The sequence below is a fragment of the Mycetomoellerius zeteki genome, unplaced genomic scaffold (genome assembly GCF_001594055.1).
Source record: "Mycetomoellerius zeteki isolate Tzet28-1 unplaced genomic scaffold, Tzet1.0 scaffold31, whole genome shotgun sequence".
Classification (NCBI taxonomy): domain Eukaryota; kingdom Metazoa; phylum Arthropoda; class Insecta; order Hymenoptera; family Formicidae; genus Mycetomoellerius; species Mycetomoellerius zeteki.
In genome coordinates, this window is record NW_017257294.1 from 1462786 (window position 1) to 1488053 (window position 25268).

At 39.6% G+C, this 25268-nt stretch overlaps 2 protein-coding genes across 2 annotated transcripts; both read right to left on the reverse strand.

Annotated features, from left to right (window-relative positions):
* Positions 1 to 130: 130 nt before the first annotated feature.
* LOC108724742 (protein CROWDED NUCLEI 3-like) lies at positions 131 to 4179 on the reverse strand. The gene is made up of 4 exons (XM_018451336.1): positions 4085 to 4179; positions 3595 to 3762; positions 594 to 3422; positions 131 to 406 (listed from the first exon to the last, which is right to left on the reverse strand). The coding sequence occupies exons 2-4, from the start codon at positions 3756 to 3758 to the stop codon at positions 364 to 366; spliced, it is 3036 nt and encodes a 1011-aa protein (XP_018306838.1). The 5' UTR covers positions 3759 to 3762; positions 4085 to 4179; the 3' UTR covers positions 131 to 363.
* A 1545-nt stretch (positions 4180 to 5724) lies between these two features.
* On the reverse strand, positions 5725 to 24966 carry LOC108724743 (MOXD1 homolog 1). Its single transcript, XM_018451337.1, has 10 exons — positions 23736 to 24966; positions 10759 to 10908; positions 9438 to 9611; positions 9081 to 9164; positions 8329 to 8512; positions 7791 to 8056; positions 7275 to 7693; positions 6814 to 6998; positions 6554 to 6684; positions 5725 to 6170 (listed from the first exon to the last, which is right to left on the reverse strand). Exons 1-10 carry the CDS (start codon positions 24714 to 24716, stop codon positions 6027 to 6029), a joined length of 2718 nt encoding a protein of 905 aa, XP_018306839.1. The 5' UTR covers positions 24717 to 24966; the 3' UTR covers positions 5725 to 6026.
* Between the last annotated feature and the right edge of the window lie 302 nt (positions 24967 to 25268).

Genomic DNA, 25268 nt, shown 5'->3' on the forward strand with positions numbered 1-25268 from the left:
TCTACACGCTCCCGAAGTTTTGCCATTTAATTTGGAAACACCCTGTATATATATGTAATTTTTTGAAATAGTAAAAAATATGAAAGGTTTTTCGAAAAATTATTTCAAAGTATTTAACTACGACTGCAACTATTTTATTTTCGCACAAAATATATCTTCTTAGATATACACATTTCTACAGGACATATATGAGCTGTACATTAATCTACATTAATCTACATTCTGATTATTTTTGGGAACATTACACATTACACATATTGCAACGTAATATCTTAATTCATAAAATAATAAGATCGATAGAAGCAGAGGTCCAGAGGATAACGATTTTCATTGCCGTTGTTCAGTAGCCGATTATATTTTATTTTACCAAACTATGAAGCGCTGGGCATGCTGGATTATGTTGCTCCTGCAAAAATATTACAACATGTTAAGCATTCTATTTTATTCATATTATATATTCTTAAAATTACTTTTTTATTGATAATCTATTTTGAGAATTATAGTTTTTTATAGCCTATGCTAAATTATAAGAAAATTATAACACTTATTTATAGTTTGCGTTCTAAGGAAGTCCAGTAATTTGAATGGCTTACCCAAGAAAAGATTTTTTTCCATTATAGAGGGAAAATCCATAAACAGTACATAATGCCACGATGAAAGCTTGCCTCATAAGATCGTAAGCCATAGGATACTTGAAAAATTTGTAGTCCTTCATTGAGTTAGAAACGATTTTTGCCCTGATTTCCACATTTCTTTCAATGCGTGCGTCCTGCAAGTTTCGTTCCCATTTTGCGGATAATCGTTCATTGTTCACGGTTCTAGTAAGCGTCCTCTCAGCAGACAATCTTCGTTGTTCGCGATTTTGTTCAGGTACACGGATGACTCGGCGAAGAGAAGAGAGTCGCGATGAGTCCTCGATGTTCCTCGCTGATCTTTGACGCAAGTGTCTGATGGACTCTCTTTCACGAAACTCAACTGGTCGATTCTCGACTGATTGAGCCATTCGGCGCTCTGCGAGACGTCTGATTTCGCGTCGTGTTTCTGATGAACGTAGTGCTTGGTTCTCGAGAGATGCTGTTTTAGAATTTGCTTTGCGCTCCATTGGAAGCATCGAATTTCGCAATTCGGAGTTCCGTTCCACGCGCCGATCCTGCATCCTCGATTTTTCACTCGACCTTGAGTTGTCGTCGATCTTTCGTTCTGAAGACCTTCGAGAATCAAGAATAGATCGTTTTTCCACGATTCTTCCTCGAGAAACTCGCGATTCCTGCAGGCTTCGTTCCGAACGTCGGTCTGCTAGTCTGGATCCTTCGCGTGATTTCAAATTGTCGATCCTTCGTTCTAAAGGTCTTCGAGAGTCGAAAGTAGATCGCCTTTCTAGGATTCTTCCGCGAGAAACTCGTGCTTCTGAACTCTGTTCTGAACGTCGATCTGCTAGTCTAAATTCTTCACGCGATTTAGAATTGTCGTCGAGCCTTCGTTCTGAAGATCTTCGAGAATTAAGAATAGATCGCTTTTCTAGGATTCTTCCGCGAGAAACTCGTGCTTCTGAACTCTGTTCTGAACGTCGATCTGCTAGTCTAAATTCTTCACGCGATTTAGAATTGTCGTCGAGCCTTCGTTCTGAAGATCTTCGAGAATTAAGAATAGATCGCTTTTCTAGGATTCTTCCGCGAGAAACTCGTGTTTCCAGGCTTCGTTCCGAACGGTCTGCTAATCTGGATCCTTCACGCGATTTTAAGCTGTCGTCGATCCTTCGTTCCGACGATCTTCGCGAATCGAGACGTGCTGAATCCAAAATGATTCGTCGCTCCAAAACTCGCCTTTCCGGAACTCTTCGTTCGAACACACGTCGTTCAACCTCGCGTGATCTCTGAGGAACGATCCTTTGTTCTTCGCGTGATCGGTACAAACGATTCGTCCTTTCTCGCTGTTCCTGAGTCGAATCTCGTCGTTCTGCTGTCGCAGCATCGCGCGATCTATGATTGTAATCTCTGGAGTCTCTAATCCTCGCGATTTCCCGACGATCTGCCGAATTACGATCAATTAAACGGGAGGATCGTGCGAATCTTTCTCTTCGTTCTCGATTCGCAATTTCTTCGACGTCGTAACGTGATCGTGCCATTCTATAATTCTCCCTGATAGCCGTGTTTTCACGCGTGTCACGTCGACTTGCAGCCCTTTGTGAGCGATCGATTCTTTCTCGACGCAAGTTTTCGGATGAGGCTCGCGACATTCGATCGACGGATTTTCGATCGCCAAAACGATTCTCTGCTTTCTGGTGTCCTGCTATTTCACGACGTTCCATAGATCGGTCCAATGATCTACGTTCGAAGGACGATCTGCGTTCTTCGGATCTCTCGGTGTTGGATTCAACCGATCTAACTCGTCTACTAAGAGTTTCGCGATTGAGATTATTGACACTTGAACGTTCCATTGATCGAGACAACGTTCGACGATCGTCAGATTTAACAAGATCTCCACGAGAATTCCTGATAGCGACCGATAATCGCGATCTATGTTCTTGATTAGCAACGCGATCGAGAAGAGCTCGGCGATTTTCCAGAGATCGTTCGCGGTTTCGGCGATCCATATTATTGTTGCGATCGATATCTCCTCGTGCGAATCTTGCTGATTTCAAAAGATTTTTGTTGTCCTCCCGACGATCCACGTCTCGATGTTTGATTGACATGCGACGCTCGACAGATCTACGTTCGCGTATCTCAGATCGGTAATTCGGAACACGATTTCGTGTTAGATCTCGATGTTCGCGACGACCAGAGATTAGGATTTCGCGAGATTCTTGCCGATTGATTCGTCGCTCTGGGAGTGATTGACGGTCACGATAATTGCTCGTACGACGTTGAAAATTCAAAGAGTCTCGCCGATCCGCTGATCGATCGCGATTTTGTTGTCGCGCGATTTCGCTAAACTCCCGCCGTTCCATGGATCGCGATCTGCGATTTTCAAGACGAGAATTTGCAGAATCGGCCAAACGTCGTTCGAGATTTTGCTCGACAGAACGGCGACCGGTTGCTCGATTAGACAAATCCCGCGATCGAGAGAATCGAGTGGCGAGATCGAATGAGTTCCTGGCGTCACGGGATTGCGCAATCGTTCTAAATCGAGATTCTTGAACACGGTTGATGGGTTCGTCGTTGGATATGCGACTCGTCGATCTTGAAAGTCTCTCGACTGTCCTCAGATCTCGGTTTCTAGACAATCGCTCTCTGGTTTCCTGCAAACTGCTCCTAGACGAGCGATCCAGACTCAGTGATCGAGGAAGTACGGACTTTCGAGACATAGGTGCTCTAAGTTCAGATACTTTCATTTGATGATTATTAATCGCCGGTTTTGTAACTTTTTTCGGTTCGGCAATCAGGCTTTCGACGAAAGGATTCAAATTCGGACAGGCGTCCACTCTAAAAATAATGCTCGTCTATAATCTTTGCAATAGCAATTTTTAAAAAAAGTGTATAAAATTCTTAGGAAAATTAAAAAATCGTAATAAAAAACATTTACGGAATTTAAAAAACAATGCGTAATTGAAGAAGCATTTACGATTTTAAGCAAGGAAAATAATTAATTTCATACTCGTGGGGAGCTCGATGCGTGAGTTCAGGACCTGCGAGACTTCCAGCATGTCCTTCCCTATCCCTGGATACCAATCCTAAAGTTAGACACGCCAACGATACTATTAGAAATCCGATGTACTGCCAGGATCGTACGGGTAGCACTACGTGGCGCGTTCGCCGCATCTTGCTGCAAAATATCATAATTCTCATTGTAATTTTAATTAATTAGTTTTTAATTAATTAATAGCAATATTATACCCCCATCGTTTATATCAAGTCGATTGAATCGAGTCTAGAATAATTAAAATCCAAAAACGATTGATACAATGTTAGCTTCGGAAAGAAAATTGAAACTATTTTTTTACGTATAATATACTTGGCAATATCTTGTTCTTATTTTTCTTTTTAACAATGTCTCTCATTGAAATTTGGAGTGAAACTTTGGGCAACGGATTTCGTTAATAACTCAAGAATATCGCGGTATCTCGCAACAATAAGAAGTATCATACCTGAGGAACTATGGGCTGTCGCGATCAAGCTTCGTGAGATATTTCGAAGGGCTCTTCAAGTCTTCCGGCGAGAAGTGCTTCTCGTTGGTGCTCCAGAAAGCTGCTGACGCCGGACGTCCCGAGGCAGCGGCTTTTATACTCGCAGGAGTCGCCTCGTAATTTGATAAAAGCGCAATTCGCCGCTTATCAGCGGCAGCCACATGGTGCCCCATACGCCAACGTGACAAGATCGCCGTGAACAAAGCGCGAACGGGCAATGTTGCGAGCGAAAAGATTGGAAAACCGCGATGCATTCGGTTTAACCAGGTGGAAAATTACGAACTGGGTTGTCCATGGGGCGGAGGTCGTGCGTGGGTGTCCTTTAAAACCGTGTCGCAGTTTAATTCCAAAGGATCGAAATCGCACTTGGATAAGATCATTAAGCGAAATCTATTTCAGTCCAATAAATCCAATATTTGAGAGATGTTAAATATATATGAACGTACGAAAATTTATAGTAATTAAATAATTAATTATATCTGTTTTAAAATTAAATATTAAATCTGCTACAATTTGTAAAATTTCTGTAATTCAATTTTTCTGTAAACCTTGTATTTCGTTGTTTGTATAACATTTAATGTGATATAAATTTGAGTGGTTTTATCAATATCTAATTCATCATGAAGATCTTGATTCGTCTAAAAATAATAAAAAATAGTGAATTAATATTTAAGAAGAATAATATAGAAGAAAATTAGATTCTAGAATGTAAAAAAATTCCCAGTAAAAAATTTTTCGTGTATAAATATATATAAATACCCTGGTGAAAAAATTTCGCTGAAAAAATTATTCTAAAATTATTAAATTATTATTAAATTATTATTTAATTATTATTTAATTATTTATTATTATTCTGAAATTATCCTTTTTCCTTTTTCAAAAGGAAAAAGTTATTTCTTTTAGCATAAAGTATCATGTCCTAGCATAAAGTATTCTATTCCGAATGCGGGAATTTCGGATCATTCTGTAGAACAAAAAAAGTATTATTTAAAGATAATTGCTTTGATAACTGGAAATTTCAGTACAGATTCGTTTCACGTTACAGCTATTGCTGTTGGGAGTTTGCAGTTGAAAAATTTTTAATCAAATTCTGAATTAAATTACCTAATCTTAGTAAAGATTTAATTATTTGTATTGATAAATATATTTTGATATACAAATACAATTTTGTTTAATTATCTATAAAAATTAATTTAGAAATTTTATATTTTAAAAGGAACTTTTAAAAATATTTATGGATCAAAAATGGGATACAAGAAGAAAATATTTTTTTTTTCACAATTCAGGGATTTAAAAAGAATTATTTTTTAAATTCTCTGTGCCATCTGGAAATATATATATAATAATTTACGTTCTCTCTCTTCTCTTCTCTCTCTCTCTCTCTCTCTCTCTCTATTAGATGGAAAGAAGATGAGATAAGAATGTATTAACAAGAATATGTGTTCGGAGAAAATATTTACAAACGTTTATTTTTACACAACACACGCATTACAAAATAGTAAAACGCCTTATAAATATGTATAATTGATAATTACGTATTTACACATTATATTATATTATGTATTCTATATTTATATCTATTTATACATATATGTGTTTTTAGTGTGCCGGATTAACAAAAACTTTTTGAAAATTTTGTCGTCTCCTTGCTAGGAGAAATTGACCAGTCACCTAATACTTTAGGAATATCTTGACTTGTTTCAAGCGGTGCTCGTTCAAGAAAATCGCTCGCCTTATAAGGTAAAATTACTTAAATTAATAAGTTAATCAGGTTTGTGTTTTACAAATTTGAAAATATACAGAAAACATTCATCACGAAAACCCTGTATTCGCATTAATTAACAGTGCGAAATGCGTTTATCACGTCGCCTTTAACTGTCGTTAACTATTCACTTGAGTCTTCTTATAATATAGCGATCAATGAGATGATTGTAATGACCAGATTTATCCAATGGATGTAGGAAACTCTGGAGGAGCCAGACTTAAGTTCGCAAGTGTTCATTTCCGGTAGCGCCGTGTAATTCGGGAAGTTCAGAATATTTGGTTGCTTAAAGAGTAAATAAAAAAAATTAATATGAAATGATAAATAATATAACAACACTGACATAATTTAATCTATAATATCATCGAAATTATCTGGTAACTAAAAAACTAGTTTTGTAGCTTCAAGAATAAATCAAATATAAGTAAAATTGCTTACATGAGTTTTCGTGGTTATTAGTAAGTAAATAATATATTCATAAGTTCATTCCAATTGTTTGCAAATTATATTTTATCGCCTCATAAATATATTATTTACGAACTAACAACCTCAAAGGCGTATATAAGCATTTATTTGCTCATTATTTGATTTATCCAATAATGTTTTCCAGTACTTATACTCTTCTTGGAAAAGTTTAATTAAAAATATATTATATTGAGAGATTTTACCAGTGCTAATTGGTCATCCCTCTTTCTGCAGAATGTCATATGTTCGCCGTGATACAAATTATATTCTACAGGTTTCGCTAACAAATCATCCTTCCACTGCATTAGCATCATATGTTCGGCAAAAGTACGGCCTGAAAATTTAAGAAAATATTAGAGGGAGTGTGTTGGAAATATTCTCTTTAATGAGGCAAAAGATTTCATATTTATCAACGTTTTAGTTATTTAATTTTTATATGACATTTTACTCCTATCATATATACCTCGAAATTCTATAGGATCCTCAATGATGAGTCGCGTGAAGATGTTATCATCCTCACTCTCTTCTATGTGATCTTTCATCGCTATTAATGCAGACTTAGCTTCTTTAATGATAGTCTCATCGATCTCATCGATTGATTTCGAATGACTAGGAAGCTGTTTGGCTGAAGGCGTAATCAATTCAGATCTAGAATTTTTTATGAACAAAAATATTTGAACCAGACGACAAGATCACAATCTACATATTTAATTTAAAATTATCTAAATCCATCTTTTCCTTTTCTTTTTTCTTAGTTAAAGGAGATAAAAATTAATATTTCATGAATTGAAAGATATTTCATCAAAGAATTGACACAAATAATGGCACGAATTAAATTAAAGGATTTTCGTGATAATATAATTGATACTCGTGTTTTATAAGAATCGTGAATATCCTATAATTATTCCGCGTGAAAAAACTTACCCATTCGTTAGAAACAGTGCTTCCAAGTAATCCATCGTCATTCCCCGGAAGTTTGTTACAGCCAAAATGTTGAAAAGATGCTTAACGGGCGTCATACTATAACACGCGGCAAGAGGTGTTTTGGGATAATACACGACGAATGCTAGGCACATTTCCTGGGTAACTGCGTAACCCCCAAAAGTCGGTTTCTTCCTATCCAGAGTACCATAAACGCATTCCGCGGCTAACTCATCGCCAGGCAACACCTTCACTTCTTTTTCCAAAGTATAAGATTGCTGGTAGTCGAAGTCGTAATGATTGTCCTGGACTATCCTCGGTAGCTCTTTACCTTCTCGAATATGCTTCAGGCCGAGACGTCGACCAGCCAAATGCGAATGCAAGACAACCGATACGATGTTGATACCATCTTCAGGGAACATCTGAAACAACATTTGAGATCAATTTTATTTCTTCTACACATTCCATTTTATGCTTGCTACGTGCGAATAATTTAATATCGTATAATTCTTCAATTACTATCTGAGTGCACGCTGAAGTACAATATCCGACGGTGGCGAACTCCTTTCGCTGCGGAGGTATTAGATGAAGAGGGCTCACTGCCACGCCGGTCACGAGAATGCCAGCTTCCTGAGGACGAAGCTTCTCAGTCAAATAAAGTCTTACGCCGCTGCTATCGTTCACGTTCTTCAACATCGGATTATTGTAATGAACTTCCAGCATATAATATGAGTTCTCACTTTGTTCCGCTACAGGTATACCGACGTGTTCTGGCATCCATTCCCCTGCACAACAGTAGACGATTCTATTACTGCTTGTGTTGTAAAATTAAAGGAAATCTTTAAGTATACATATTGCTCTTTGTGTGTACATTACTCAGAAATTTTCTTTAACACGAATTTAAATCGACTTCATCGACCTTGTTTTAAGTTTTAGACTTTTTAGGACTGTGAAATTTTGTACAAATTACTTTGCCAAAGAGATTTCGCGTAAGAATCTATTATTATTATATTGTAACTGAACAATTATCTCTGTCTGCACTTTGGATAATTTATACCTTTACTGCCACGAGCCCAAGCGAGGATGGGTTGCAAACACGAATTCCATTCCTTCGGCACTGCCGAAATATAACAATGATTGCCGGCCATTCTGGTATATTTGCCGAGCATTGGCGATGTGCACTCATACAGAATTATGTGATGCACGAGATCCTCGTTGCCTTTTTCTATGAGTGGTGTATACTGAAACGCATAGATAATGTATGAACGCAAGAACGCCTAAGCTCGCTCTGCCTTAGATTATCAGGCAAACTTTGCGCGAGATATCTTTAGTTCGGGAAGATTATGTTCGTAGAAACTTGGGAGAATATAGGCTACGTTTACACCGTGCGCTTAGTCCGCGACCTATATGATAGGTGTCTTTGTTTAATCTACAAGATAAACAAGGACATCTATTGTATAGGCCGCGGCCTAAATGCACGGTGTAAACGTAGCCATTGACACGAAAGATCTGGGACCATCGTAGGGTGGGACTTTGCGGTGGGGCCCTGGGAACGATTGTGATCATTCTTCTCGCGATCATTCTCCCATTGATAGTCGGCGAACGTTTCGGTGTGCGCAGTGACATCATTCCGGGTCTTTTTTTTATTCTACGACGCGCGTCTACCCCGTACGACGTCCGGCATGAATGACCGTGATTCGTGAAGCACATACGAATAGAGCCCAGCCTTTGCATTCCATCAACAGCATCGAGAATTATCTTCAAATTCGCGTCTACTCGAAAAATTTGAATTTGTATCATTGTACTTACTCCTATCATGTGATGTTTCTTGTTGAGGGAGGGCTTGAAGATCTTGCACCAGTAGACAGTATTCGTGGTATTGGTTACTTCAAACTGTTAGACAGAAACATTATTAAGTCTCAATTTATTGAAACACGCGCAGAATGAAAAAAACAAGGAATAATTCGGGTTTAAATTAGATTGTAAAAAATTTTACTGATAAAATAAAACTGTTGATCCGCAATATTCATTCGTCTTTGCTTATGATTAATAATAATGGATAACTTTGGCTTCTCATTTTGTTAGGATATCTAAACCGTAATTATCTCAACTTGTTAAATGACAGTAAAAATATCGAGAGAAAAGGGTGTCTTATTTTTTTTTTACCCGAGTTAACTTCACATCCCAGTGTCGTATATCACTAATTTCTTGCGGTGGCGAATGTGCCGCAGTTGTCTTCAGCCTTATAGTCTTTCCGCCTCTTGTCTGCCCATGCCACACCGCCGTGTTTAATATGGGATCTTCTTTGTGCAGAGCCCACAATACCTTGATGCTGTCGCCCTAAAATCGCACGAATTTTTCTAATTAAAGCTTTTAATAAAATTATCGATATTGCATTCGAAAAATATTCTTGAGTTACAACTTTCTGCACTGTAAACTCAAGTGTATAAAAAATGATCAATATACTATATATGCGAGTAATTAGTTTCCTCTGTAAAAATAACATACTATATTGCATACAAACATGGATATAATTTGCGTTTAAACTTGCAGTATAATATCAATTTTACGCGGAAAACTAAATAACATACATATATTAAAGTCACTTTTTACACATTTTTATTTGCAGTGTCTTTTATTTTTTTGAAATTTTATATTATTTCAGTAAATAATATATATATTATATATATTTCTCAAAGTATTATAGTGACGTAACTACAATTAAAATCGAATACGTTGACCGCCGGAAGATTGTGCCACAGCGAAGAGGATAGACGGCATGCTAAAATGCCTAAATACCGCCGCGGGAATTCGAGACTACGGGGCCCTACGGGCCTCTTAAAGCCGCGGGGCCCCTGCCTCCCCAAAGCATAAATCGAAAGAAGGTTCTCCGTGAATTCTACGGAGCCATGACGATTATACAGTAAATCTTCGGACGACGCTTGTTCTCTCTTTCTCTATCTTTTTTAGATCCCTTTAAAAAACCGTTCGGTCGGCGATATGCACGGCAAGATTTGTTTTCTTTGCACGCATTTTAATTACAGAGTAGCGGATTAAAGGTCGGAAGGTAATTTCGGTGTTAAAGAAGGTGCGATAAATTCCTGGTTCTCGCTGCATTAATGTGCACTTGCGAATCACCGTTGGCATTCGAGAATGATCCCTTTCAATTACGTACAATATTTGAGACCCCCGCAGACCGCAGAGTCCATAAGATTTATTTTAAGTTTGAACATCTGAAGAGAGTAATATTCGAAATGTACCTTACGGTGTTCGCTCACAGTGGATTTTAATTTTAAGCAGTTGAGCCAATCATACGTTCCTACAACATTTTCTCTTTGCTTATTTTCAATTTGCAACAATTGTTCAACATAAAATTATGCTTTAATCGACATGCTGCTCATGGCTCGAAAAAGGTCAGTTAGACTTGAATTCGAATAGCGAGAATGTCAATACAATTATTATAAAATGACGTCTCCGTCTTATTTACTGTAAGTTCATGATCCTGATGGTCGCACGTCTTCCACTTCCTAGCAAACGTCACGACGGTACGGTTGCCGTTTTGCGTGCCGTTGATCACTTCGACGTCCTGAGATATGTCAATAACCGGTGCAGCATTCCTCTCGACACCGTGCAAGTCCTGGAACACGAAAAGGGAGAGATGTTAGAATTGAAGGTTCAACGTACTCGTTGAAACGAGGGTCCAGTGGGCCCCGAAACTCGCTCTCTGGTTATTGGACGAGAGATCGAGAGCTTTATCGGGTCAGGTAAACGCCAGGTGTTCGCATTCGCAGCGAACTGGGACTTTAGGTCCTTCCACCTAACACAATTCGTCTCTCCATCTTTACCTACTTTCTCTTTTGCTTAAGTAAAGTACTATGAACTTTCGTCATTCTTTGTTATGGCACGGCTTTCATTCACGATTTAATATCCGCCAACGTGACGCATCTTGGTCGTCACAATAGACAGAGGATGTGTGTTGACTCTTTTCATCAAATTATTTACACCGCGATTATAAGCCGAATATACCTTTTACGAGTTCTTTAACAAACTTGGAATCGAATAATTCCATAAATAATGAAATCGAATTGATCAGCATCAACGGTCCAGAATTAAAAATTATGAACCAATAAAAAGATAATTTTAAAAATATAAATTAAAATTTTTATCTTAAGACGATTTCAATACAAACTTAATAAAGACGATATTTAATGGCTGCTGCATTTAAAAAGTTTTAAGACAACGATGAATTATCTTCCATTAGATTTTTGTAGAGGCAAAGTTGGAACCGTCAAAGATCTTGGTGGACTGCGAGATTACGCGGTAGATCCGAACATCTTGCATCCGATTGTAGCTTTATGAAGAATAAGTGTGCGCGAAATCACGGGTCGATATTTCGGTGTCCGACGATAAAGCGTTGCATTTCGCAAAAAGGAGAGAACGATTTTCCAGCTGCCGTGTGGTAGCGCACGCGAGTAAGGGCGGCTAGTCGGCCCCAGGCGTTTGGGTCCGTTGGGCCCCGGTTACGGTGGAGTGCCCCGCTGAAGTTCGTACGTGCGGGGCGTACAGTGAAGTTCCCGAAGGGAAGTCCCCTTCCTGCACGTAATGAATCCGAATAATTGCTGGAGAACGTCGTCATGCCCGGTGGAGTACTACGCGCCTCGTAACGAGCACGTGCAGAAAGGAAACGATAATAGGCGCGTCTCTTTCTCTCTCTCTCTCCGAAAACGTTGCGAGAAACCGGTGGAAAATGCGGCGAGGGAGAGCAGACACTCGTTAACACGTAAAACGATTCACAAAGTGTTCATGTCTCTGCACAAAAGCTCGTTTCGAAATTACACACTTCAATAATCACCCCGCTGCAGAATTGCCCTCTTACCGCTAATAATTTATTTTCGCGTCGTATTTTCGCGATAACTTCAATTGTTTTTCTCAGTTTAATTTGCAGATGTCATCAGAATGTCTGATAATAAATCAAATTATGTTCAATAATGTAAATTAAAAATAAATTTCAAAATTGAAAAAAGAATTAGCAGTTTTTATTCTCATATGCTGTTCATTATATTTTCATGCAGATACAAGAAAGTAAAATTATGTTTTAATTAATGTTGAAAGATTATATATAAATCTAACAGACTGTTAATTCTTTTGTTTCATAAAAATTGGAATCATTGAAGACTTCACGTGCAGTGTTAACAGACGATTTTCGAGCAAAGATAAGCAGGTTTTAATTACAATCAGTTCACGAGGAACAATCCGACCGGTCGGGTATCATAATGATACGTGCATAAATCTTCCCGGAAGGCTGCGAGAATCTTTTTTTATCTCGATCGGAGCGGTAGAGTCGCGTCGCTATTTCGTGGGGTTCAAGTGCGTTCTCACAAAGTTTGCAAGACAGTTTTCTCATGACGTCCGGATATTCTCATCGCCATCGAGTTAATTAGTACGGCCCTGGTGCTGTTTGGCAATTAAGAAGGTCTGAGAGCATTCTAAGAATGCTGCTAATTTATTCCACCGTTATCCAAAATTTGATATTCTAGAACGAAACGTTCGTCTAGTGAGTCTTTCGCGCCAATTATAATTCGTTTTTATTTACTTTTTACTTTGCAAGATTTTATATCAATTTAAGGTTTAATTTATGATACAACAAACAATTGTAAGCAATCATTTAAATCAAAATTGCGGTAGGCTACATCAGTTAAGACAAAATTTATACTGAAAATTTAAATTCAATAATATCCTGAAGATAAGATACCTAAAAAGAAACATTGAAATATTTACGAGTATTGTTATGACTACGACTATTATTACGATCGTCATTTGATTAATTATTTTGCATTGATTAATTATTATGCATTGATATACTTAGAATCTAATAAATTCATACATACATCCAGTATTGGCTCTTTATTGGCATTAACATTGTATATTTAATTAATTTAATTTACAGTATTCTTATCGCGTTTCATGTGACCGGAGGTGAATTTGGATCTTATAACATGCTCGTCTTATCAGATCTTCTTTCAATATCGCGTGAATAATCTATCTCACCGTAAGATTAAAGACAACATTCCATCTACGTGTCATCTTGACCGCCAATTTATCGGGACCAATTCGAAACGTGTTCCAGTAGTTCACACGAGCACTTGAGAACCAGTTGAGCGTCGCGACTAAGAAAAGCGATTTGATAAAAGAGAAAGAGCAGAAAACGCTCTTGATTCCCATGCCGGATTATCACGACTGCGCCGGGGTGAAAAATACCACAAAGATGGCTCGATCGTTAGACGAAAGTATTATGCAAATTATCCAGTTACGAGCTACGAACTCTGCTCTCACAGACACCTGATTTTCTACGACTGTGAGTCACGAAGACTGACAATGAGGAAGTCGCCTCCCGCGTTCTCGATTTAGGAACTGGTTTCCTTAGCACGGGATAACAAATGAGCTGTTGACAGTGTCGTTACTGTAATCTTGGTGCGAATAATTGTGCACGATACCCGGCGAGAGGTGGATATTTAAAGATCATTAGCTCCTTCGAATCGGCGACTCATCTACGTGACGAAAAGAAAGAAAAAGAGAAATTGCAGTTTAGGTGGTCAAGATTTAAGTTATCGAGTCATCGAAAGACATTTTCGATCTACTGGAAAGGAGGCACACACGCTTGAAAAGCAGAAAATTAATTCGGCGGATCTGACGTCACGAATTGGCGACCACTTCCTACGACGGTCTCTTGAGAGGCTTCTCCATTCACATCACCCACGTGTTCTTTTCGTGAGACGTTTCTTGGGATAAGAGGAAAGATAGATGCGGATCCTTGAGCGATAACACGAATCTCTTCTTCATGAGAGACATTTCATGAGAAATGTCTCAGAGTCAGGACATTCTTTCTCATCGCATGAACATGCACATCCAATCGATTTTTTTTTATTTATTGGAATGCGAGATTAAAAGTTGTTTCTGTGAGTGCAATGTAAAGAGATAAAAACTGTTCTGAAGTTTGCCTGAAAAATCATAAAATCTAAAAAAAACTTCTAAATTGTGAAAAAATACACCTGGATTAATAAGGTCTGTCGGATTTATGTTATTTATATCCGGATTAAGATCAGAATTAAGATTGCTCGTCACAAGATCTCGAATAACGTTCGAACGAGGGATAAAAAAGAACAGAATATTATGAAATGCGTTCCTCCTACGGTTTCATCTTTCAGAAGCAAGGTGTATCTTTCTTTCTCTCTCTCTCTCTTTCTCTCATTGTAACTTTCAATTTCATAACAATAACATCATATATTATTTTAACGAAAATTTTGCAACGATTGACTGTAGTTTAATCATCTAATTTCTCGTCGTTACGAATTAACCACGATTTTCTTATAATTTTTATTCTGAATATAATTATGCACTTTCCTTGTTTTATATTCAAGTGCGTGACACACGCTCATTGGCCAATGATATTTTCCAAGTTGGAGTTTTAAAAATTTTATAGGTTTTTATTGATAACTCTCACTGAGGATGGCCGAAACGTCTGAATAAAAATAATTTATTAACATATACATATTGTTCATTGCTAACCGTGATGTACGGGCTCTTATTTGCTTTGTTTTCTTGTTGTTTTTCATACTTGAATCCCGCAAAATGCGCGCCTCAGAAAAACATCGACTTTTAGAACACGCCCAGTCCCGAAATCCCGATTCCAAACGTTTCATGGAATAAATTTTTCCGCGGTAAATAGATGCAACTGGATGCGCGTTCAGATAAAAGGGAAACGCCGCTTTGTGTCCACGTTGCAAAAGTGGTTCCCATGGATCCTGTGGTCCAGGAGAGAAAAAGGAAGGAATTTCTCCGAAGAGGCGCCACTAAGAGAAGGATGCTCGCCAGGTGTTTTGGTGGCCTCTTCTTCGCCCTTCTCTCTCCCTTCTCTCCTCTTGCACTTGTATGTACGTCGTATATGCGTATATATGTGTGCGTGTGTGCATTTGGGTCGCCTTCTCTCTCTCTCTCTCTTTCTCTCTCATAACCATTGCCCTCTTTTACTTGGCTCTCTCGTCTCTACATCTTCTTTTCTCTCTCCTCTTTGCTCTCGACCCCTCGGTGAAACCAACCGCACTTTCCGTTTCTCTCTCTCCCTTTCTCTCCTTCGCATATATTCAATATATTTCTCTCTTCTTCTTACGATCAAATCTCCTTTTTACCACCTGGCAGAACAGCAGCTGGTAGCGACGACCAGCTCCTCCTTATAGGTAGGAATAAAGGAATTCTGTGTGTCCTTCGGGAACCTCACGAGGAATCGTCGCGACAAATTTCGTACGAATCACTCACAGATTTATTCTGGTAGACTACAACTTGGTTCCATCTTTGTGAAAATAAAATAGACCTACTCTATTTTTTCGAGAGAACTCACTCTATTTTTTTAAAATAAAATATATATTTGTGATATATTTGCGTTTCATGAAAATAATTAATTTATCTAGATGGAAAAAGAAATGTTAGCTTCTTATTACATACTTTAGTATTTTAGTATTAATTTAATCTTCTCCTTAACGTACGTGAGCGAAAGTAAGCGAGAGCAGAAAAATCTAGGGTAGTTTCGAAGAAGTGAAAATTTTCAATTAAAAATGACATCTTTACAATATATAAAAAATCTTAACTTTATATTTATACTCATTTGAAATTCGTTACTTAATTCTCTTCTTATATTCTTCTATTACTCCTTTTATTACTTCTTTTTAAGAGAGAACCAATTTTTTTTTTCCCAGAACGCCTCGAACTGGTCTACTTTATTTTTTTTTTTCAGGAAAATATGTATTATTATTATTGCTGAATTTTTAGTTTTTAGTCGCAATTCCGGTCCGGTTCTCACGTGTCGCGATCTTGGCGTCGAAGGTGCTTGCACGCGGTTACGCACAATTACGAGCGACGAGTCGTTAAGGTTCATCGTAGCCGGTTTTATGAGCGGTTACACGGAATAATAATCAACGAATTAAAATGCGGTGGAAACCTCTCCCGCGGGGGCGCTCACCGTCTCACTCGAGGGTGCATGCGTCCCCCGCAATTTACTCGACGGGCCGCTTAACGATTCCGGTGTTTAATGCTTTAATCGCACATGGAATTTCTGCCCTTACCCATCGTACGATGTAAAATCGTGTAAAAGACCTTCGATCGAGGCTTGCTATTAACGGTTGAGTAAAGTTTTCTCGTTTAGAAATGTAGGTTTCTTGTCTTTGATTATTTTATAAGTCAAGTCGACACATCGCATTGAAGGTAAAAATTAGACCAATTAAAAAATGTAATATTTTATATTACAAACATTTAATAAAATTTTAATTCTGTTAAAGAATGTTGGTTCATTCTTACACAAAGTACTATTTGAGTAGAAATCGAGATTCTCTCTCAATTTTTTCAAAAATAACATAGAGCTGTGATCTTTCGAGACCTCAAAACATTCGCTCGTCAGAACTAGACGAGTCTCGTTGGCATACGTGAGTGCTTCTGCGAACCAGTTTCGCGATGGTTCGGCCACTAACAGCGCTAATTTGCCCTTCTTTTCTGAGCTGAGTCGTTTTTGGGCCTGGCGGGCAAGTCAGGACACGAAAAAGGGGAGCTCGGTAACTCTCATCGCGCCGCAACATATTACAGATAACTGGTACGGACGAAAAAACGTGGCAGAAAGCAAAGAGAGAGACCAGAGAGAGGTTTCTGTACTTATACGGAACATTGACTCCAGAATCATCCAGATTCAAACTATTATCTTCTTCTAGTTCTTATAATTTGTAAGAGAAACGGATGAAAGATTCAATCCACAATCCTTAAGACACTCGTTTTTTTCTTATCAGTTTTTCTTTTTCCTGTCAGTTTTTATCAGTTGGATATATCCAATGGAGAGACGGAGATCTCGGAGTATCATAAAGATTATCTAATGCGTGAGAATTTTAAATCTGAAGAATTATCAACAGACTTATATGGGACTCAAGTATCCTCCTCAGATTTTAATGAGCTTTTAATATTTTGTTTTGTAGACGAAAATAAGAGTCATAGTATTTTTTATACGTTGTCCCCTATTTTCGTCAGAAAATAACGTATTAAAAGCTCATCAATATTGAAAAGGGAACTTTCCCTTCTCTTGTTAAGTACATTGATTATAATTTGTTCAATCAGATAATCTTAAATAGCCTACAATCAGTGAATGTCACTACGCGTCGACGCGATATTATAATTACAAGTTTTTTTTATTAATACTTGGGTATCGCTGGAGTCCAATCCTGAAGGGATTCATCAATAGCCGATTGTTACGTTATTGTAAAGTTAACCGGACCTTCGCGAAAAACCAAGGTCTTGGATTACGAGAGGAGAGAAATAGAATGGTGATCGCACGGATTCCTCGCGCTGCGTAAGAAACGAACGATGATTCAGGTACGTAGCCGAAGGGTGGTTCACCAAGACTGGACAAATGGCGCGTAGCGGACAGTATTTCATTTGACCCGGGTGGACCGGTTCCGCGGGAACCGTAAATCATACGCTGGATTACGTCGGCTCCGACGCCGGGAATGCTAATGAGCGCCTCATTCTTCGTTTATCAATAATGCAGAAATCTCTTCGTATCGGGTATCCGCCTGGGCTAACTTCACAATCGATAGTCGATACTTCCGTCCGATGTGCCTTTTCTGGGCTTCCCATTTCCGTTTAAGGGGATGCTGGAGTGACCAAATTATCACATTACAGTCGTATAAAAATCTTTGAATTGACTGAACGGAATAAAAAATTCTTTTACAAGGATTAAAGTAGATGCAAAATTAGGAAGTGGATTTTATACTAAAATCGAAAGAATGTTAAAAAATGTTTTTAACCTTTTTTTCGATTTTAGTACAAGGTCCACTGCACCACCTTTTAATTTTGCGTCTACTTTAATCCTGTAAAAAGATTTTTTATTCCGTTCAGTCAATTCGAAGATTTTTATACGACTGTAATGTGATCACTCCAGCATCCCTTGGTGTGATAAAATTCTTGCTACTTTTTAACAAACTTAAAATTCTCCTTTTTAAAAAAAAATATGATTAGTTCTGGATATTTACAAAATCTTCGAAAATGCGAGTGTTATAAAGGGTAAACTTGAAAAAGCTTATTACGAGAACAATGACCCACTAAGCTCGCTACGCCGAGTACGAGATGAATCTTAAATCCATGAAATATTCTCCCGGTAGACTGAAATCCCTTTTCATCTCTTTCTTGTCGCGAGGAGTAACGTGGTGTAATGCGCGGAATGAGATAAAGCGGTATAAAAACCGATGAGCCAAACTAACGACGAAGACGACGACGACGAAGAAATGATAAACGAGGGAGCTATGATTAGCGTGAAGACGAAGAAGATAGACAAATTTTCTGGCGAATTCTTGGTCTCCTCTTCGCTCGGGAGAAGATAAATCGTATCGTATACCGATTGCAGGCGTAAACGACACCTCGTTGACGCTTCTGCTGCACGACTCGACTAACGCGATAAAGTCGAGCAGCTGCCTGACCCACCTTCAGGGCATTCGGAGATACGTATACATAAATTGTACAGCCATTTCACTACCCACACTTCTTCCATGTCCGCACCTTTCCCGCGCCGCTAATCGCGCTATTAATACACGCTACCGGCGCGACGGATTTTTATTACACCCTCGGGGCGAATACTACGTGTCTATGATAATCTCTGACTACAGTTAAAAATGGTCTCTCAACTTTTTTGTCTCGTTTAGCTTCTTTCTGGATTAATTCGAAGCGATATATTAACAATTTTTATCTTTGTGTAATGACCCTAATTAGCAACAATCACTTGCAAGAGCTGCTTTGTATTGACCGCGGCAACTTCTTCACGTTTTTATTTCTGCATAATCATCCTTAAATGCGACGCGATAACCATTGATCACTGGCTATCCGGCTATCATCCAAGATGCATTAAGGATTTTATTCTTGCGTTTCTTCGGCATGTACGCTGCGCTTTGTCAGGAGATAGCGGCCGAGTATCTCCGCACGCGGGAAGGGAAACGACGACGCGAAGTGGGATTGGAAAAGGACGAAAACGTGTTAGCCGGTGGTAGAAAACGAAGAAGAGGGATCGTCCAGGATAATGAGAAAAAAATCGCAACGAAATCGGGTAGGTGGAGGAAGTGGATGAGGTAGACGATGAAGGGGAAGAGGAGGAGGCCCTCGTCCATGCACCGTTGCGCTCGACTGTCCGACTTGTCCGTCCCGTACGTCCTGGACGGACCCGTCGGCCCCTGGGACCAAAGGGATGGACGGATCGCAGATTACGTGCATTTCAGATTCACTAGTGTGCTGTGCGCAGCGACTCGTATTTCCCGGCGCGGTAATAAATTACGATCGCAATCGTCGTATACGCGTACGCATTGTCGGTCACGCTGGACGACGACGGTTGCGAGCAGCCGTCTTTAAAGCCTTTCTCTGTCGCTGCCGATGAGGAAGCTTCCATTCATTCTTCCTGACCCAGTCGGCGGGACTCTTCTTCGCGTCGTCATGAATTAATGGCGATTAATTAATTACATCTGACGCGACCACCTTCGCGGATCCTCCTCGATTGGGACAATCTTGATTGAGCAAAGGATTTAACGGCGCACCCTAATTTTTATTTTCTGATTTATGTATAAATATTCGATTTAATTTAATGACTCTTTTTTCTGCCTTTCTTAATCAAACGCGTACTCTCTCTCTCGCTTTTAATCGGCGATGCATTAAAACCCATTAAAAGTACTTCGAGTAATGTTCGAGATCTTCGGGACTCGAGGTATTGCACACGATATACGCATATAACATTGCCGGCTCGTTCATTGGGCTCAGGACCATCGTTTCGTCCTTCTCTGTAGCGATGCTCAAAGATTCGCACACAGCCCCCCCGCCGACGATGTCTGGAGGCCTTGACTGGGCCCCACGGACCTAACTCCAAGCCTGGCGTACCCAGCAGGCCCTCCCCTCGCCCTCTCGCCGCCGATCTTCACACACGATCACACTCGGCCACGCGAATTCACGTACGCAACCCTTATATCCACACACCGTGCGTGTATCCTTCGCCGCCGGCACGTCCAGCCACCTTCGGGACGTTTGAATCCGAATGCATGTAGGTAAGTGCATCACTCGTCAGTGCAACAGGTACGCACGTACAGCGATATTTGTCAAACGCGGTTATAAGGCATCTCGTGTGTGTGCGCGTATGTGTATGTGTGTATTGGCAAATAACAAATTGTCGCCTCCACGGGGGGTCGTTTCGTGATTATGAATCTTGCGATTAAAAATCTTTTTCGAAAATGCTGTTTCTTGCAAGCAGATATTGACTTACGATTATTGCACGAAGCTATTTTAAACAGCAACAATTTTTTATTATTATAAATTGTAAATTATTATATATATTGTAAATTTGTAAATTATATGTAATTATTCTTGAGTTAAAGATCACATCTAAAAATAGTGTGCGAAATAGCTTCTTAGAATTAAATTTAGTAGTAGGAATCAATACTCTCCCCTATAGCACAAAAGTTGCAGCAACATTGCAGCAATATTGCATGTTGCAGGAACATTGCAACGTTATTGCAGCGATATTGCTGCAAATTCTGTGCTGTATGGGCTACTATATTATAAGTTACAAAATTTGCTAGGAGCGAAGAGAACTTGTAACGTTTTCTGTATGTTTCTATTAATTTACGCGGTGACGAATTAGCCCCACAGCTTGCAACTTCCCCGTTGATGAGGTACCTAGGTCGAGTCTGGATCTGTTGCATCGAGAGATTTACAATTCATCAAGGTAAGAAGGGCAGAAGGGTAGATCGATCGTATACGCTGAAGGAACGCGCAGTGAGAGGCCGCCGCCGCGCCAGTCGGACGTAAATTTATCACGACGTTATCTCGTCCGTTGTGAAGCTATATTCGTTAATTTTATCCCAACCTCTCTCTCTCTCTCTCTCTCTCTTTCTCTTTCGGGTCCGTTCTTCTCCTCCTTCACCCTCCATCGTCCTTCCTCAACACTCCTGTTCACCCTTGTCCAACCCTCTTGTCAGGACGAGGTTCGGGTAAACGTCTTGAAAATCTAAAGTCAGTGAAAATGTAATCCAATTATCGATACGGAACTTTACTTTGGAAAAGATTTAAAACTTACAGGGATACATATCGCGTGACTCTCATTTTAATCTTCCTTTTTGGGTGAAACGAGAGGCGCGAATTAAATCCGAAGGAAAGGATACTTGCGAAAGGAGATCTTCGTCGCTTTGCAATCTGGACAATCGATAGGCCCTAATCAATTCGTCTTGAGGCGTAGAAGAAAAAAGACTGGGAAAGAAAATGTTGTTATGAAGTCGAAGTCGAAGCATAAGAAGCCGGTGCCGAGTGAATTCCGCATTTTCAGCCTCCGTGTTAAACGAATGGGACGTGCCCTGCCCTCGGGAGGAATTCCGCGCGCGGCGATACAGCGCGGCCGAGCGTCGTCAGGCGTAATGGATATAAATTTAATTAAGATTAGAATTTCGGGGAAGCAGAGGGTCTGGGCTGAAGCAGGTTCTGAGGCCTGGAACTCCGTCGTTCGATCCTTCGCCGGCTTTCTAGTACCTGATCGTCAATTAAAACATCTCTTGCTGCTGTTCAGAAATTTTAATTGTCAAGTCAATTATTACTTTGCGCTATATAATGATATATATATTATACGTTTTTTGCCGATCAGTTTTATTACTTAAGAGCGACCCTATAATTTCTCTTGGTCGCGAGTCTTCCATCATACGCAATCTATACACAAGAAAATGTTAAAGGGACCTGACGTGGACGGTGCATTTGGACGAAGACGGCTTCATTCGTTAAGACGTCACGTTAATTAACGCTTCTCATTAATACAGATCAGTTATGCGAGCAGGCTTCCCCTTCGAAAGCAATTCCATCAATCGAGCGGAGAAATGTGGGGGTGGCGGAGGATACTAGCGATAGTCCTTTTATTCTCTCTCTCTTTCTCTCTCTCTCTCTCGAGTTCTTTTCTCCTCTAAAACCTCTCGTAGGTCCTTCAAGATGCTGCCTCGATCTCCCTTTCTGCTGCAACCGCCTTCTTAATCTTCCTTTAATTCCCCGGCTTTTGCGTTTCTTTATCTCCTTTTTCCACCTTTCGTTTCCTTCGTTTCATCTCTTCGTCGCGCCTCTCCTCCTCCTCTTCTCCGTCTTCCTCTTCCTCTCCTCGTCCTCCTCTTTGTTGTCGCCCCCTTTTTGTACCATCTTCAGCGATCTTTCGCTGGCTCCCTTCGTTGGAGAGAGATACGCGCCGACAGGTTTCGAACTGTCTCGTATCCCTCGTGAGGGGCTGCTTCGGCGCGAAATCGAGCTGAGGAGTCAGTTGCTTCGTCGTGTGCTTTTCCTCACGCTTGAACATTTCATGAGTCGTCGGCAAAGGTTAGAGAAACTCGGAGAAACTGAGACCCCGTATTTTCACTCAACGTTTAATTTTACACCTAATCATTTAATAAAATCATTCATTTAAAGTTCAAGAATATTTCTTGTATATCTAAGCAAGTCCATTATCATATTTTTGATTAAAAATATGTCCTTGCGGTTGTCAAGAATTTCTTTAAATCTTTTTAAATCGTCACTAATTCCGAAAGACCTTGGAATACCTACAGTTTTTTTGTACTTTTATCCCACTGTCTATCTTTGTAATTCCAGTGACCCTGGAAGCTATGCTTTCATTCTATTATTGAAGTGACTCATTGAGAGTACTGGATGTTTTGCGAAAATAAACTGCATCGAGCAAGAAACCGCGTTGATTGCGCGCGATCGTACGCACCGATCGTATACGTAATCGATAGACGAGATAAGAAGAAAACAAGTTCTTCCCACACGACTGAATGACGACGGCGAGTCCGTCTACTTAGACCCACGATCGCTTTATTAATCCTTGCCCGCGTTCTCATGGCCATGCAAATCTCTTTTTGCGCGACGACCGCATTAATTTCACCGTTTCGTAATCGTGTGAATATAATTTGCCGCTTGTGAGGTGTGAATAATCATAGAGAGGAAAATCGCTTTATAGAGATTTTTAAATTAATTCGTTCATTCTTAAGTTAATTACCGAAACAACCATTGTTTCGAAGAAATTAATTATCGAGAGAGAAATCACTTTAAAAGGCCAGTACTGAATAACGCTAATGTTGGTAAATGAATGACGTTGAAATCACAAATCTGTTTCGTTATTTAATATTAAGAGACGATAGATTATATAAGAAACCACTATAAAGATTCGATAATAAAGATAGAAATAGTATAGATAGAGACGTATTGTTTAAATTGGCCAGCGGATCAAAGTTATGCAGCCTCGATACTTTTTTGTACGGGAACCATCCCGGACACCTTTTCAGGCATCGAGATTTATCGATCAGATCGCGCACGACTGCCTTCCTATAGATTAACCACTATCGAAGACATCGGACAGAATCTGATAGGAAACCGACTTACTAATACATAGGTCAGGTTAGTCGCATCATCTATCCAAATGAGCAGGATGTCGGCGCCTTCCATGCTGATCTTCTCGTTAAAACCAATGCCGATGTAACCTCTGGTTTCGCCGGTTACCCTAAAGATTATCTTCTCCTCGTCCGAAGGATCCCATTCGAGGATCACGGTACCATTTTCATCCATCTTCTCGTATCTGGTAAAATTCCACTTTCCTTCGTTAGATAAATCATTTGCATTTCTCCTGAATCTCGCCGCTGCCTCGTCCTTGATGTAGTTCTTCGTCTTTTGTGCTTCCTTCGCTGGCTTCTCCGGAAAATACTTCTTCGGCACTCGGCTATCCCACGGTGTCCTCTTAAAACTCGGCCAAAAAGGATCGATCTGCTCATTATCGCTGATGATCTCGAACTGCGAGTTGTCTGCGCTCTCCATTTCTTCCGGAAATTCTTCCTCGAATTCCAAAGCCTTGACGGTCAACTTTTCGTCGCTCTGATTCTCTTCGATTATCAGTCCAACCTCCGATGTTTCCCCTCGTTCCTCAGTTATTGGAACTTGCGAGATATTCAATTGCGAATTTTCAGCAGCGTCTTCGGAAACTGTCGAAGTCCGTTCGGAGTATTTCGAATTCAGTGTTGGGAATATTTCGTGCTGATCAGAATTCACGTTCCCTTCCAATTTGTTTGGAAAGTCCAAAATGTCGTTTTTATAAGGGACAATTTTATTCTTAGCCTTCCACTGCTTTACCCAATTTTCATCGACGTTCAACCGCTGCTTTTTGAAGTAATTAAACCTGAACAGCGGTTCGTTCTCCTCGAGACTCCTCTTTATTCTCCTAGAAACAGGATCCATCGGATGTCGCTTATTTCTGTATAACGTCGTCCTCATGGTCTCGTCCATGTGCTGGACATAGAGATCTAACAGATCACACTTAACGATCCAGCACGCGACCAGCGTCACAATCACCCTGAGAAGCAACATCTTCATCTACTTCCTTCTTGATCCTTCATACGATCAAGCGAATTCTGCCGTTTGCTTCACCATCAATACCAGGGACATGAATTTGTTCCTTTTTAATTTATCAATTTATCTTATCAAATATAGTTGGATATACAGTCTAAGTTTAATCTATCATTATTAGTCCTTTTTAACCACACTGCACTAATTGAATATAACTGTTATCTCCTTTAAGCTCTCAATTATTAATTCCAGATACTGTTTGCAAATTTAAAAAAGAAATATTGTTATAATTTCTTATCATGGATATTTTTTATCGATCCTATCTTACTTGAAACATAAATTAATTTCGACGGTAATATCAAAGTAGATCTGCGCGTGCAATAAAAATACAGAGAATTCGAGACGAATTTAGAGTTAGTTTCTTTCACAATTTTTCGTTAATCCAATTTTCAACACACCAAACTCGAGAACGATCTTCCATGCATGCTGCGCGCACGACAGTTGTGCCGGGACTAATTTAAACACGCGGCTGCCGCGCTGCCCCTGCAGATGCTTGCAGCTGCTTACCTGCGGTCCCCT

What these genes read in the sequence shown, in the direction of transcription:
- LOC108724742 (XM_018451336.1), bottom strand. Translation starts at nt 3,758, where the DNA reads ATGCGGCGAACGCGCCACGTAGTGCTACCCGTACGATCCTGGCAGTAC. An exon ending in ACGCATCGAGCTCCCCACGA is followed by an intron (nt 3,423 to 3,594) that starts GTATGAAATTAA and finishes CATTATTTTTAG; the next exon opens with AGTGGACGCCTGTCCGAATT. An exon ending in GGAAAAAAATCTTTTCTTGG is followed by an intron (nt 407 to 593) that starts GTAAGCCATTCA and finishes ATATTTTTGCAG; the next exon opens with GAGCAACATAATCCAGCATG.
- LOC108724743 (XM_018451337.1), bottom strand. Translation starts at nt 24,716, where the DNA reads ATGAAGATGTTGCTTCTCAGGGTGATTGTGACGCTGGTCGCGTGCTGG. An exon ending in GGGATGTGAAGTTAACTCGG is followed by an intron (nt 9,165 to 9,437) that starts GTAAAAAAAAAA and finishes TCTGTCTAACAG; the next exon opens with TTTGAAGTAACCAATACCAC. An exon ending in GGGATGACCAATTAGCACTG is followed by an intron (nt 6,171 to 6,553) that starts GTAAAATCTCTC and finishes TTACTCTTTAAG; the next exon opens with CAACCAAATATTCTGAACTT.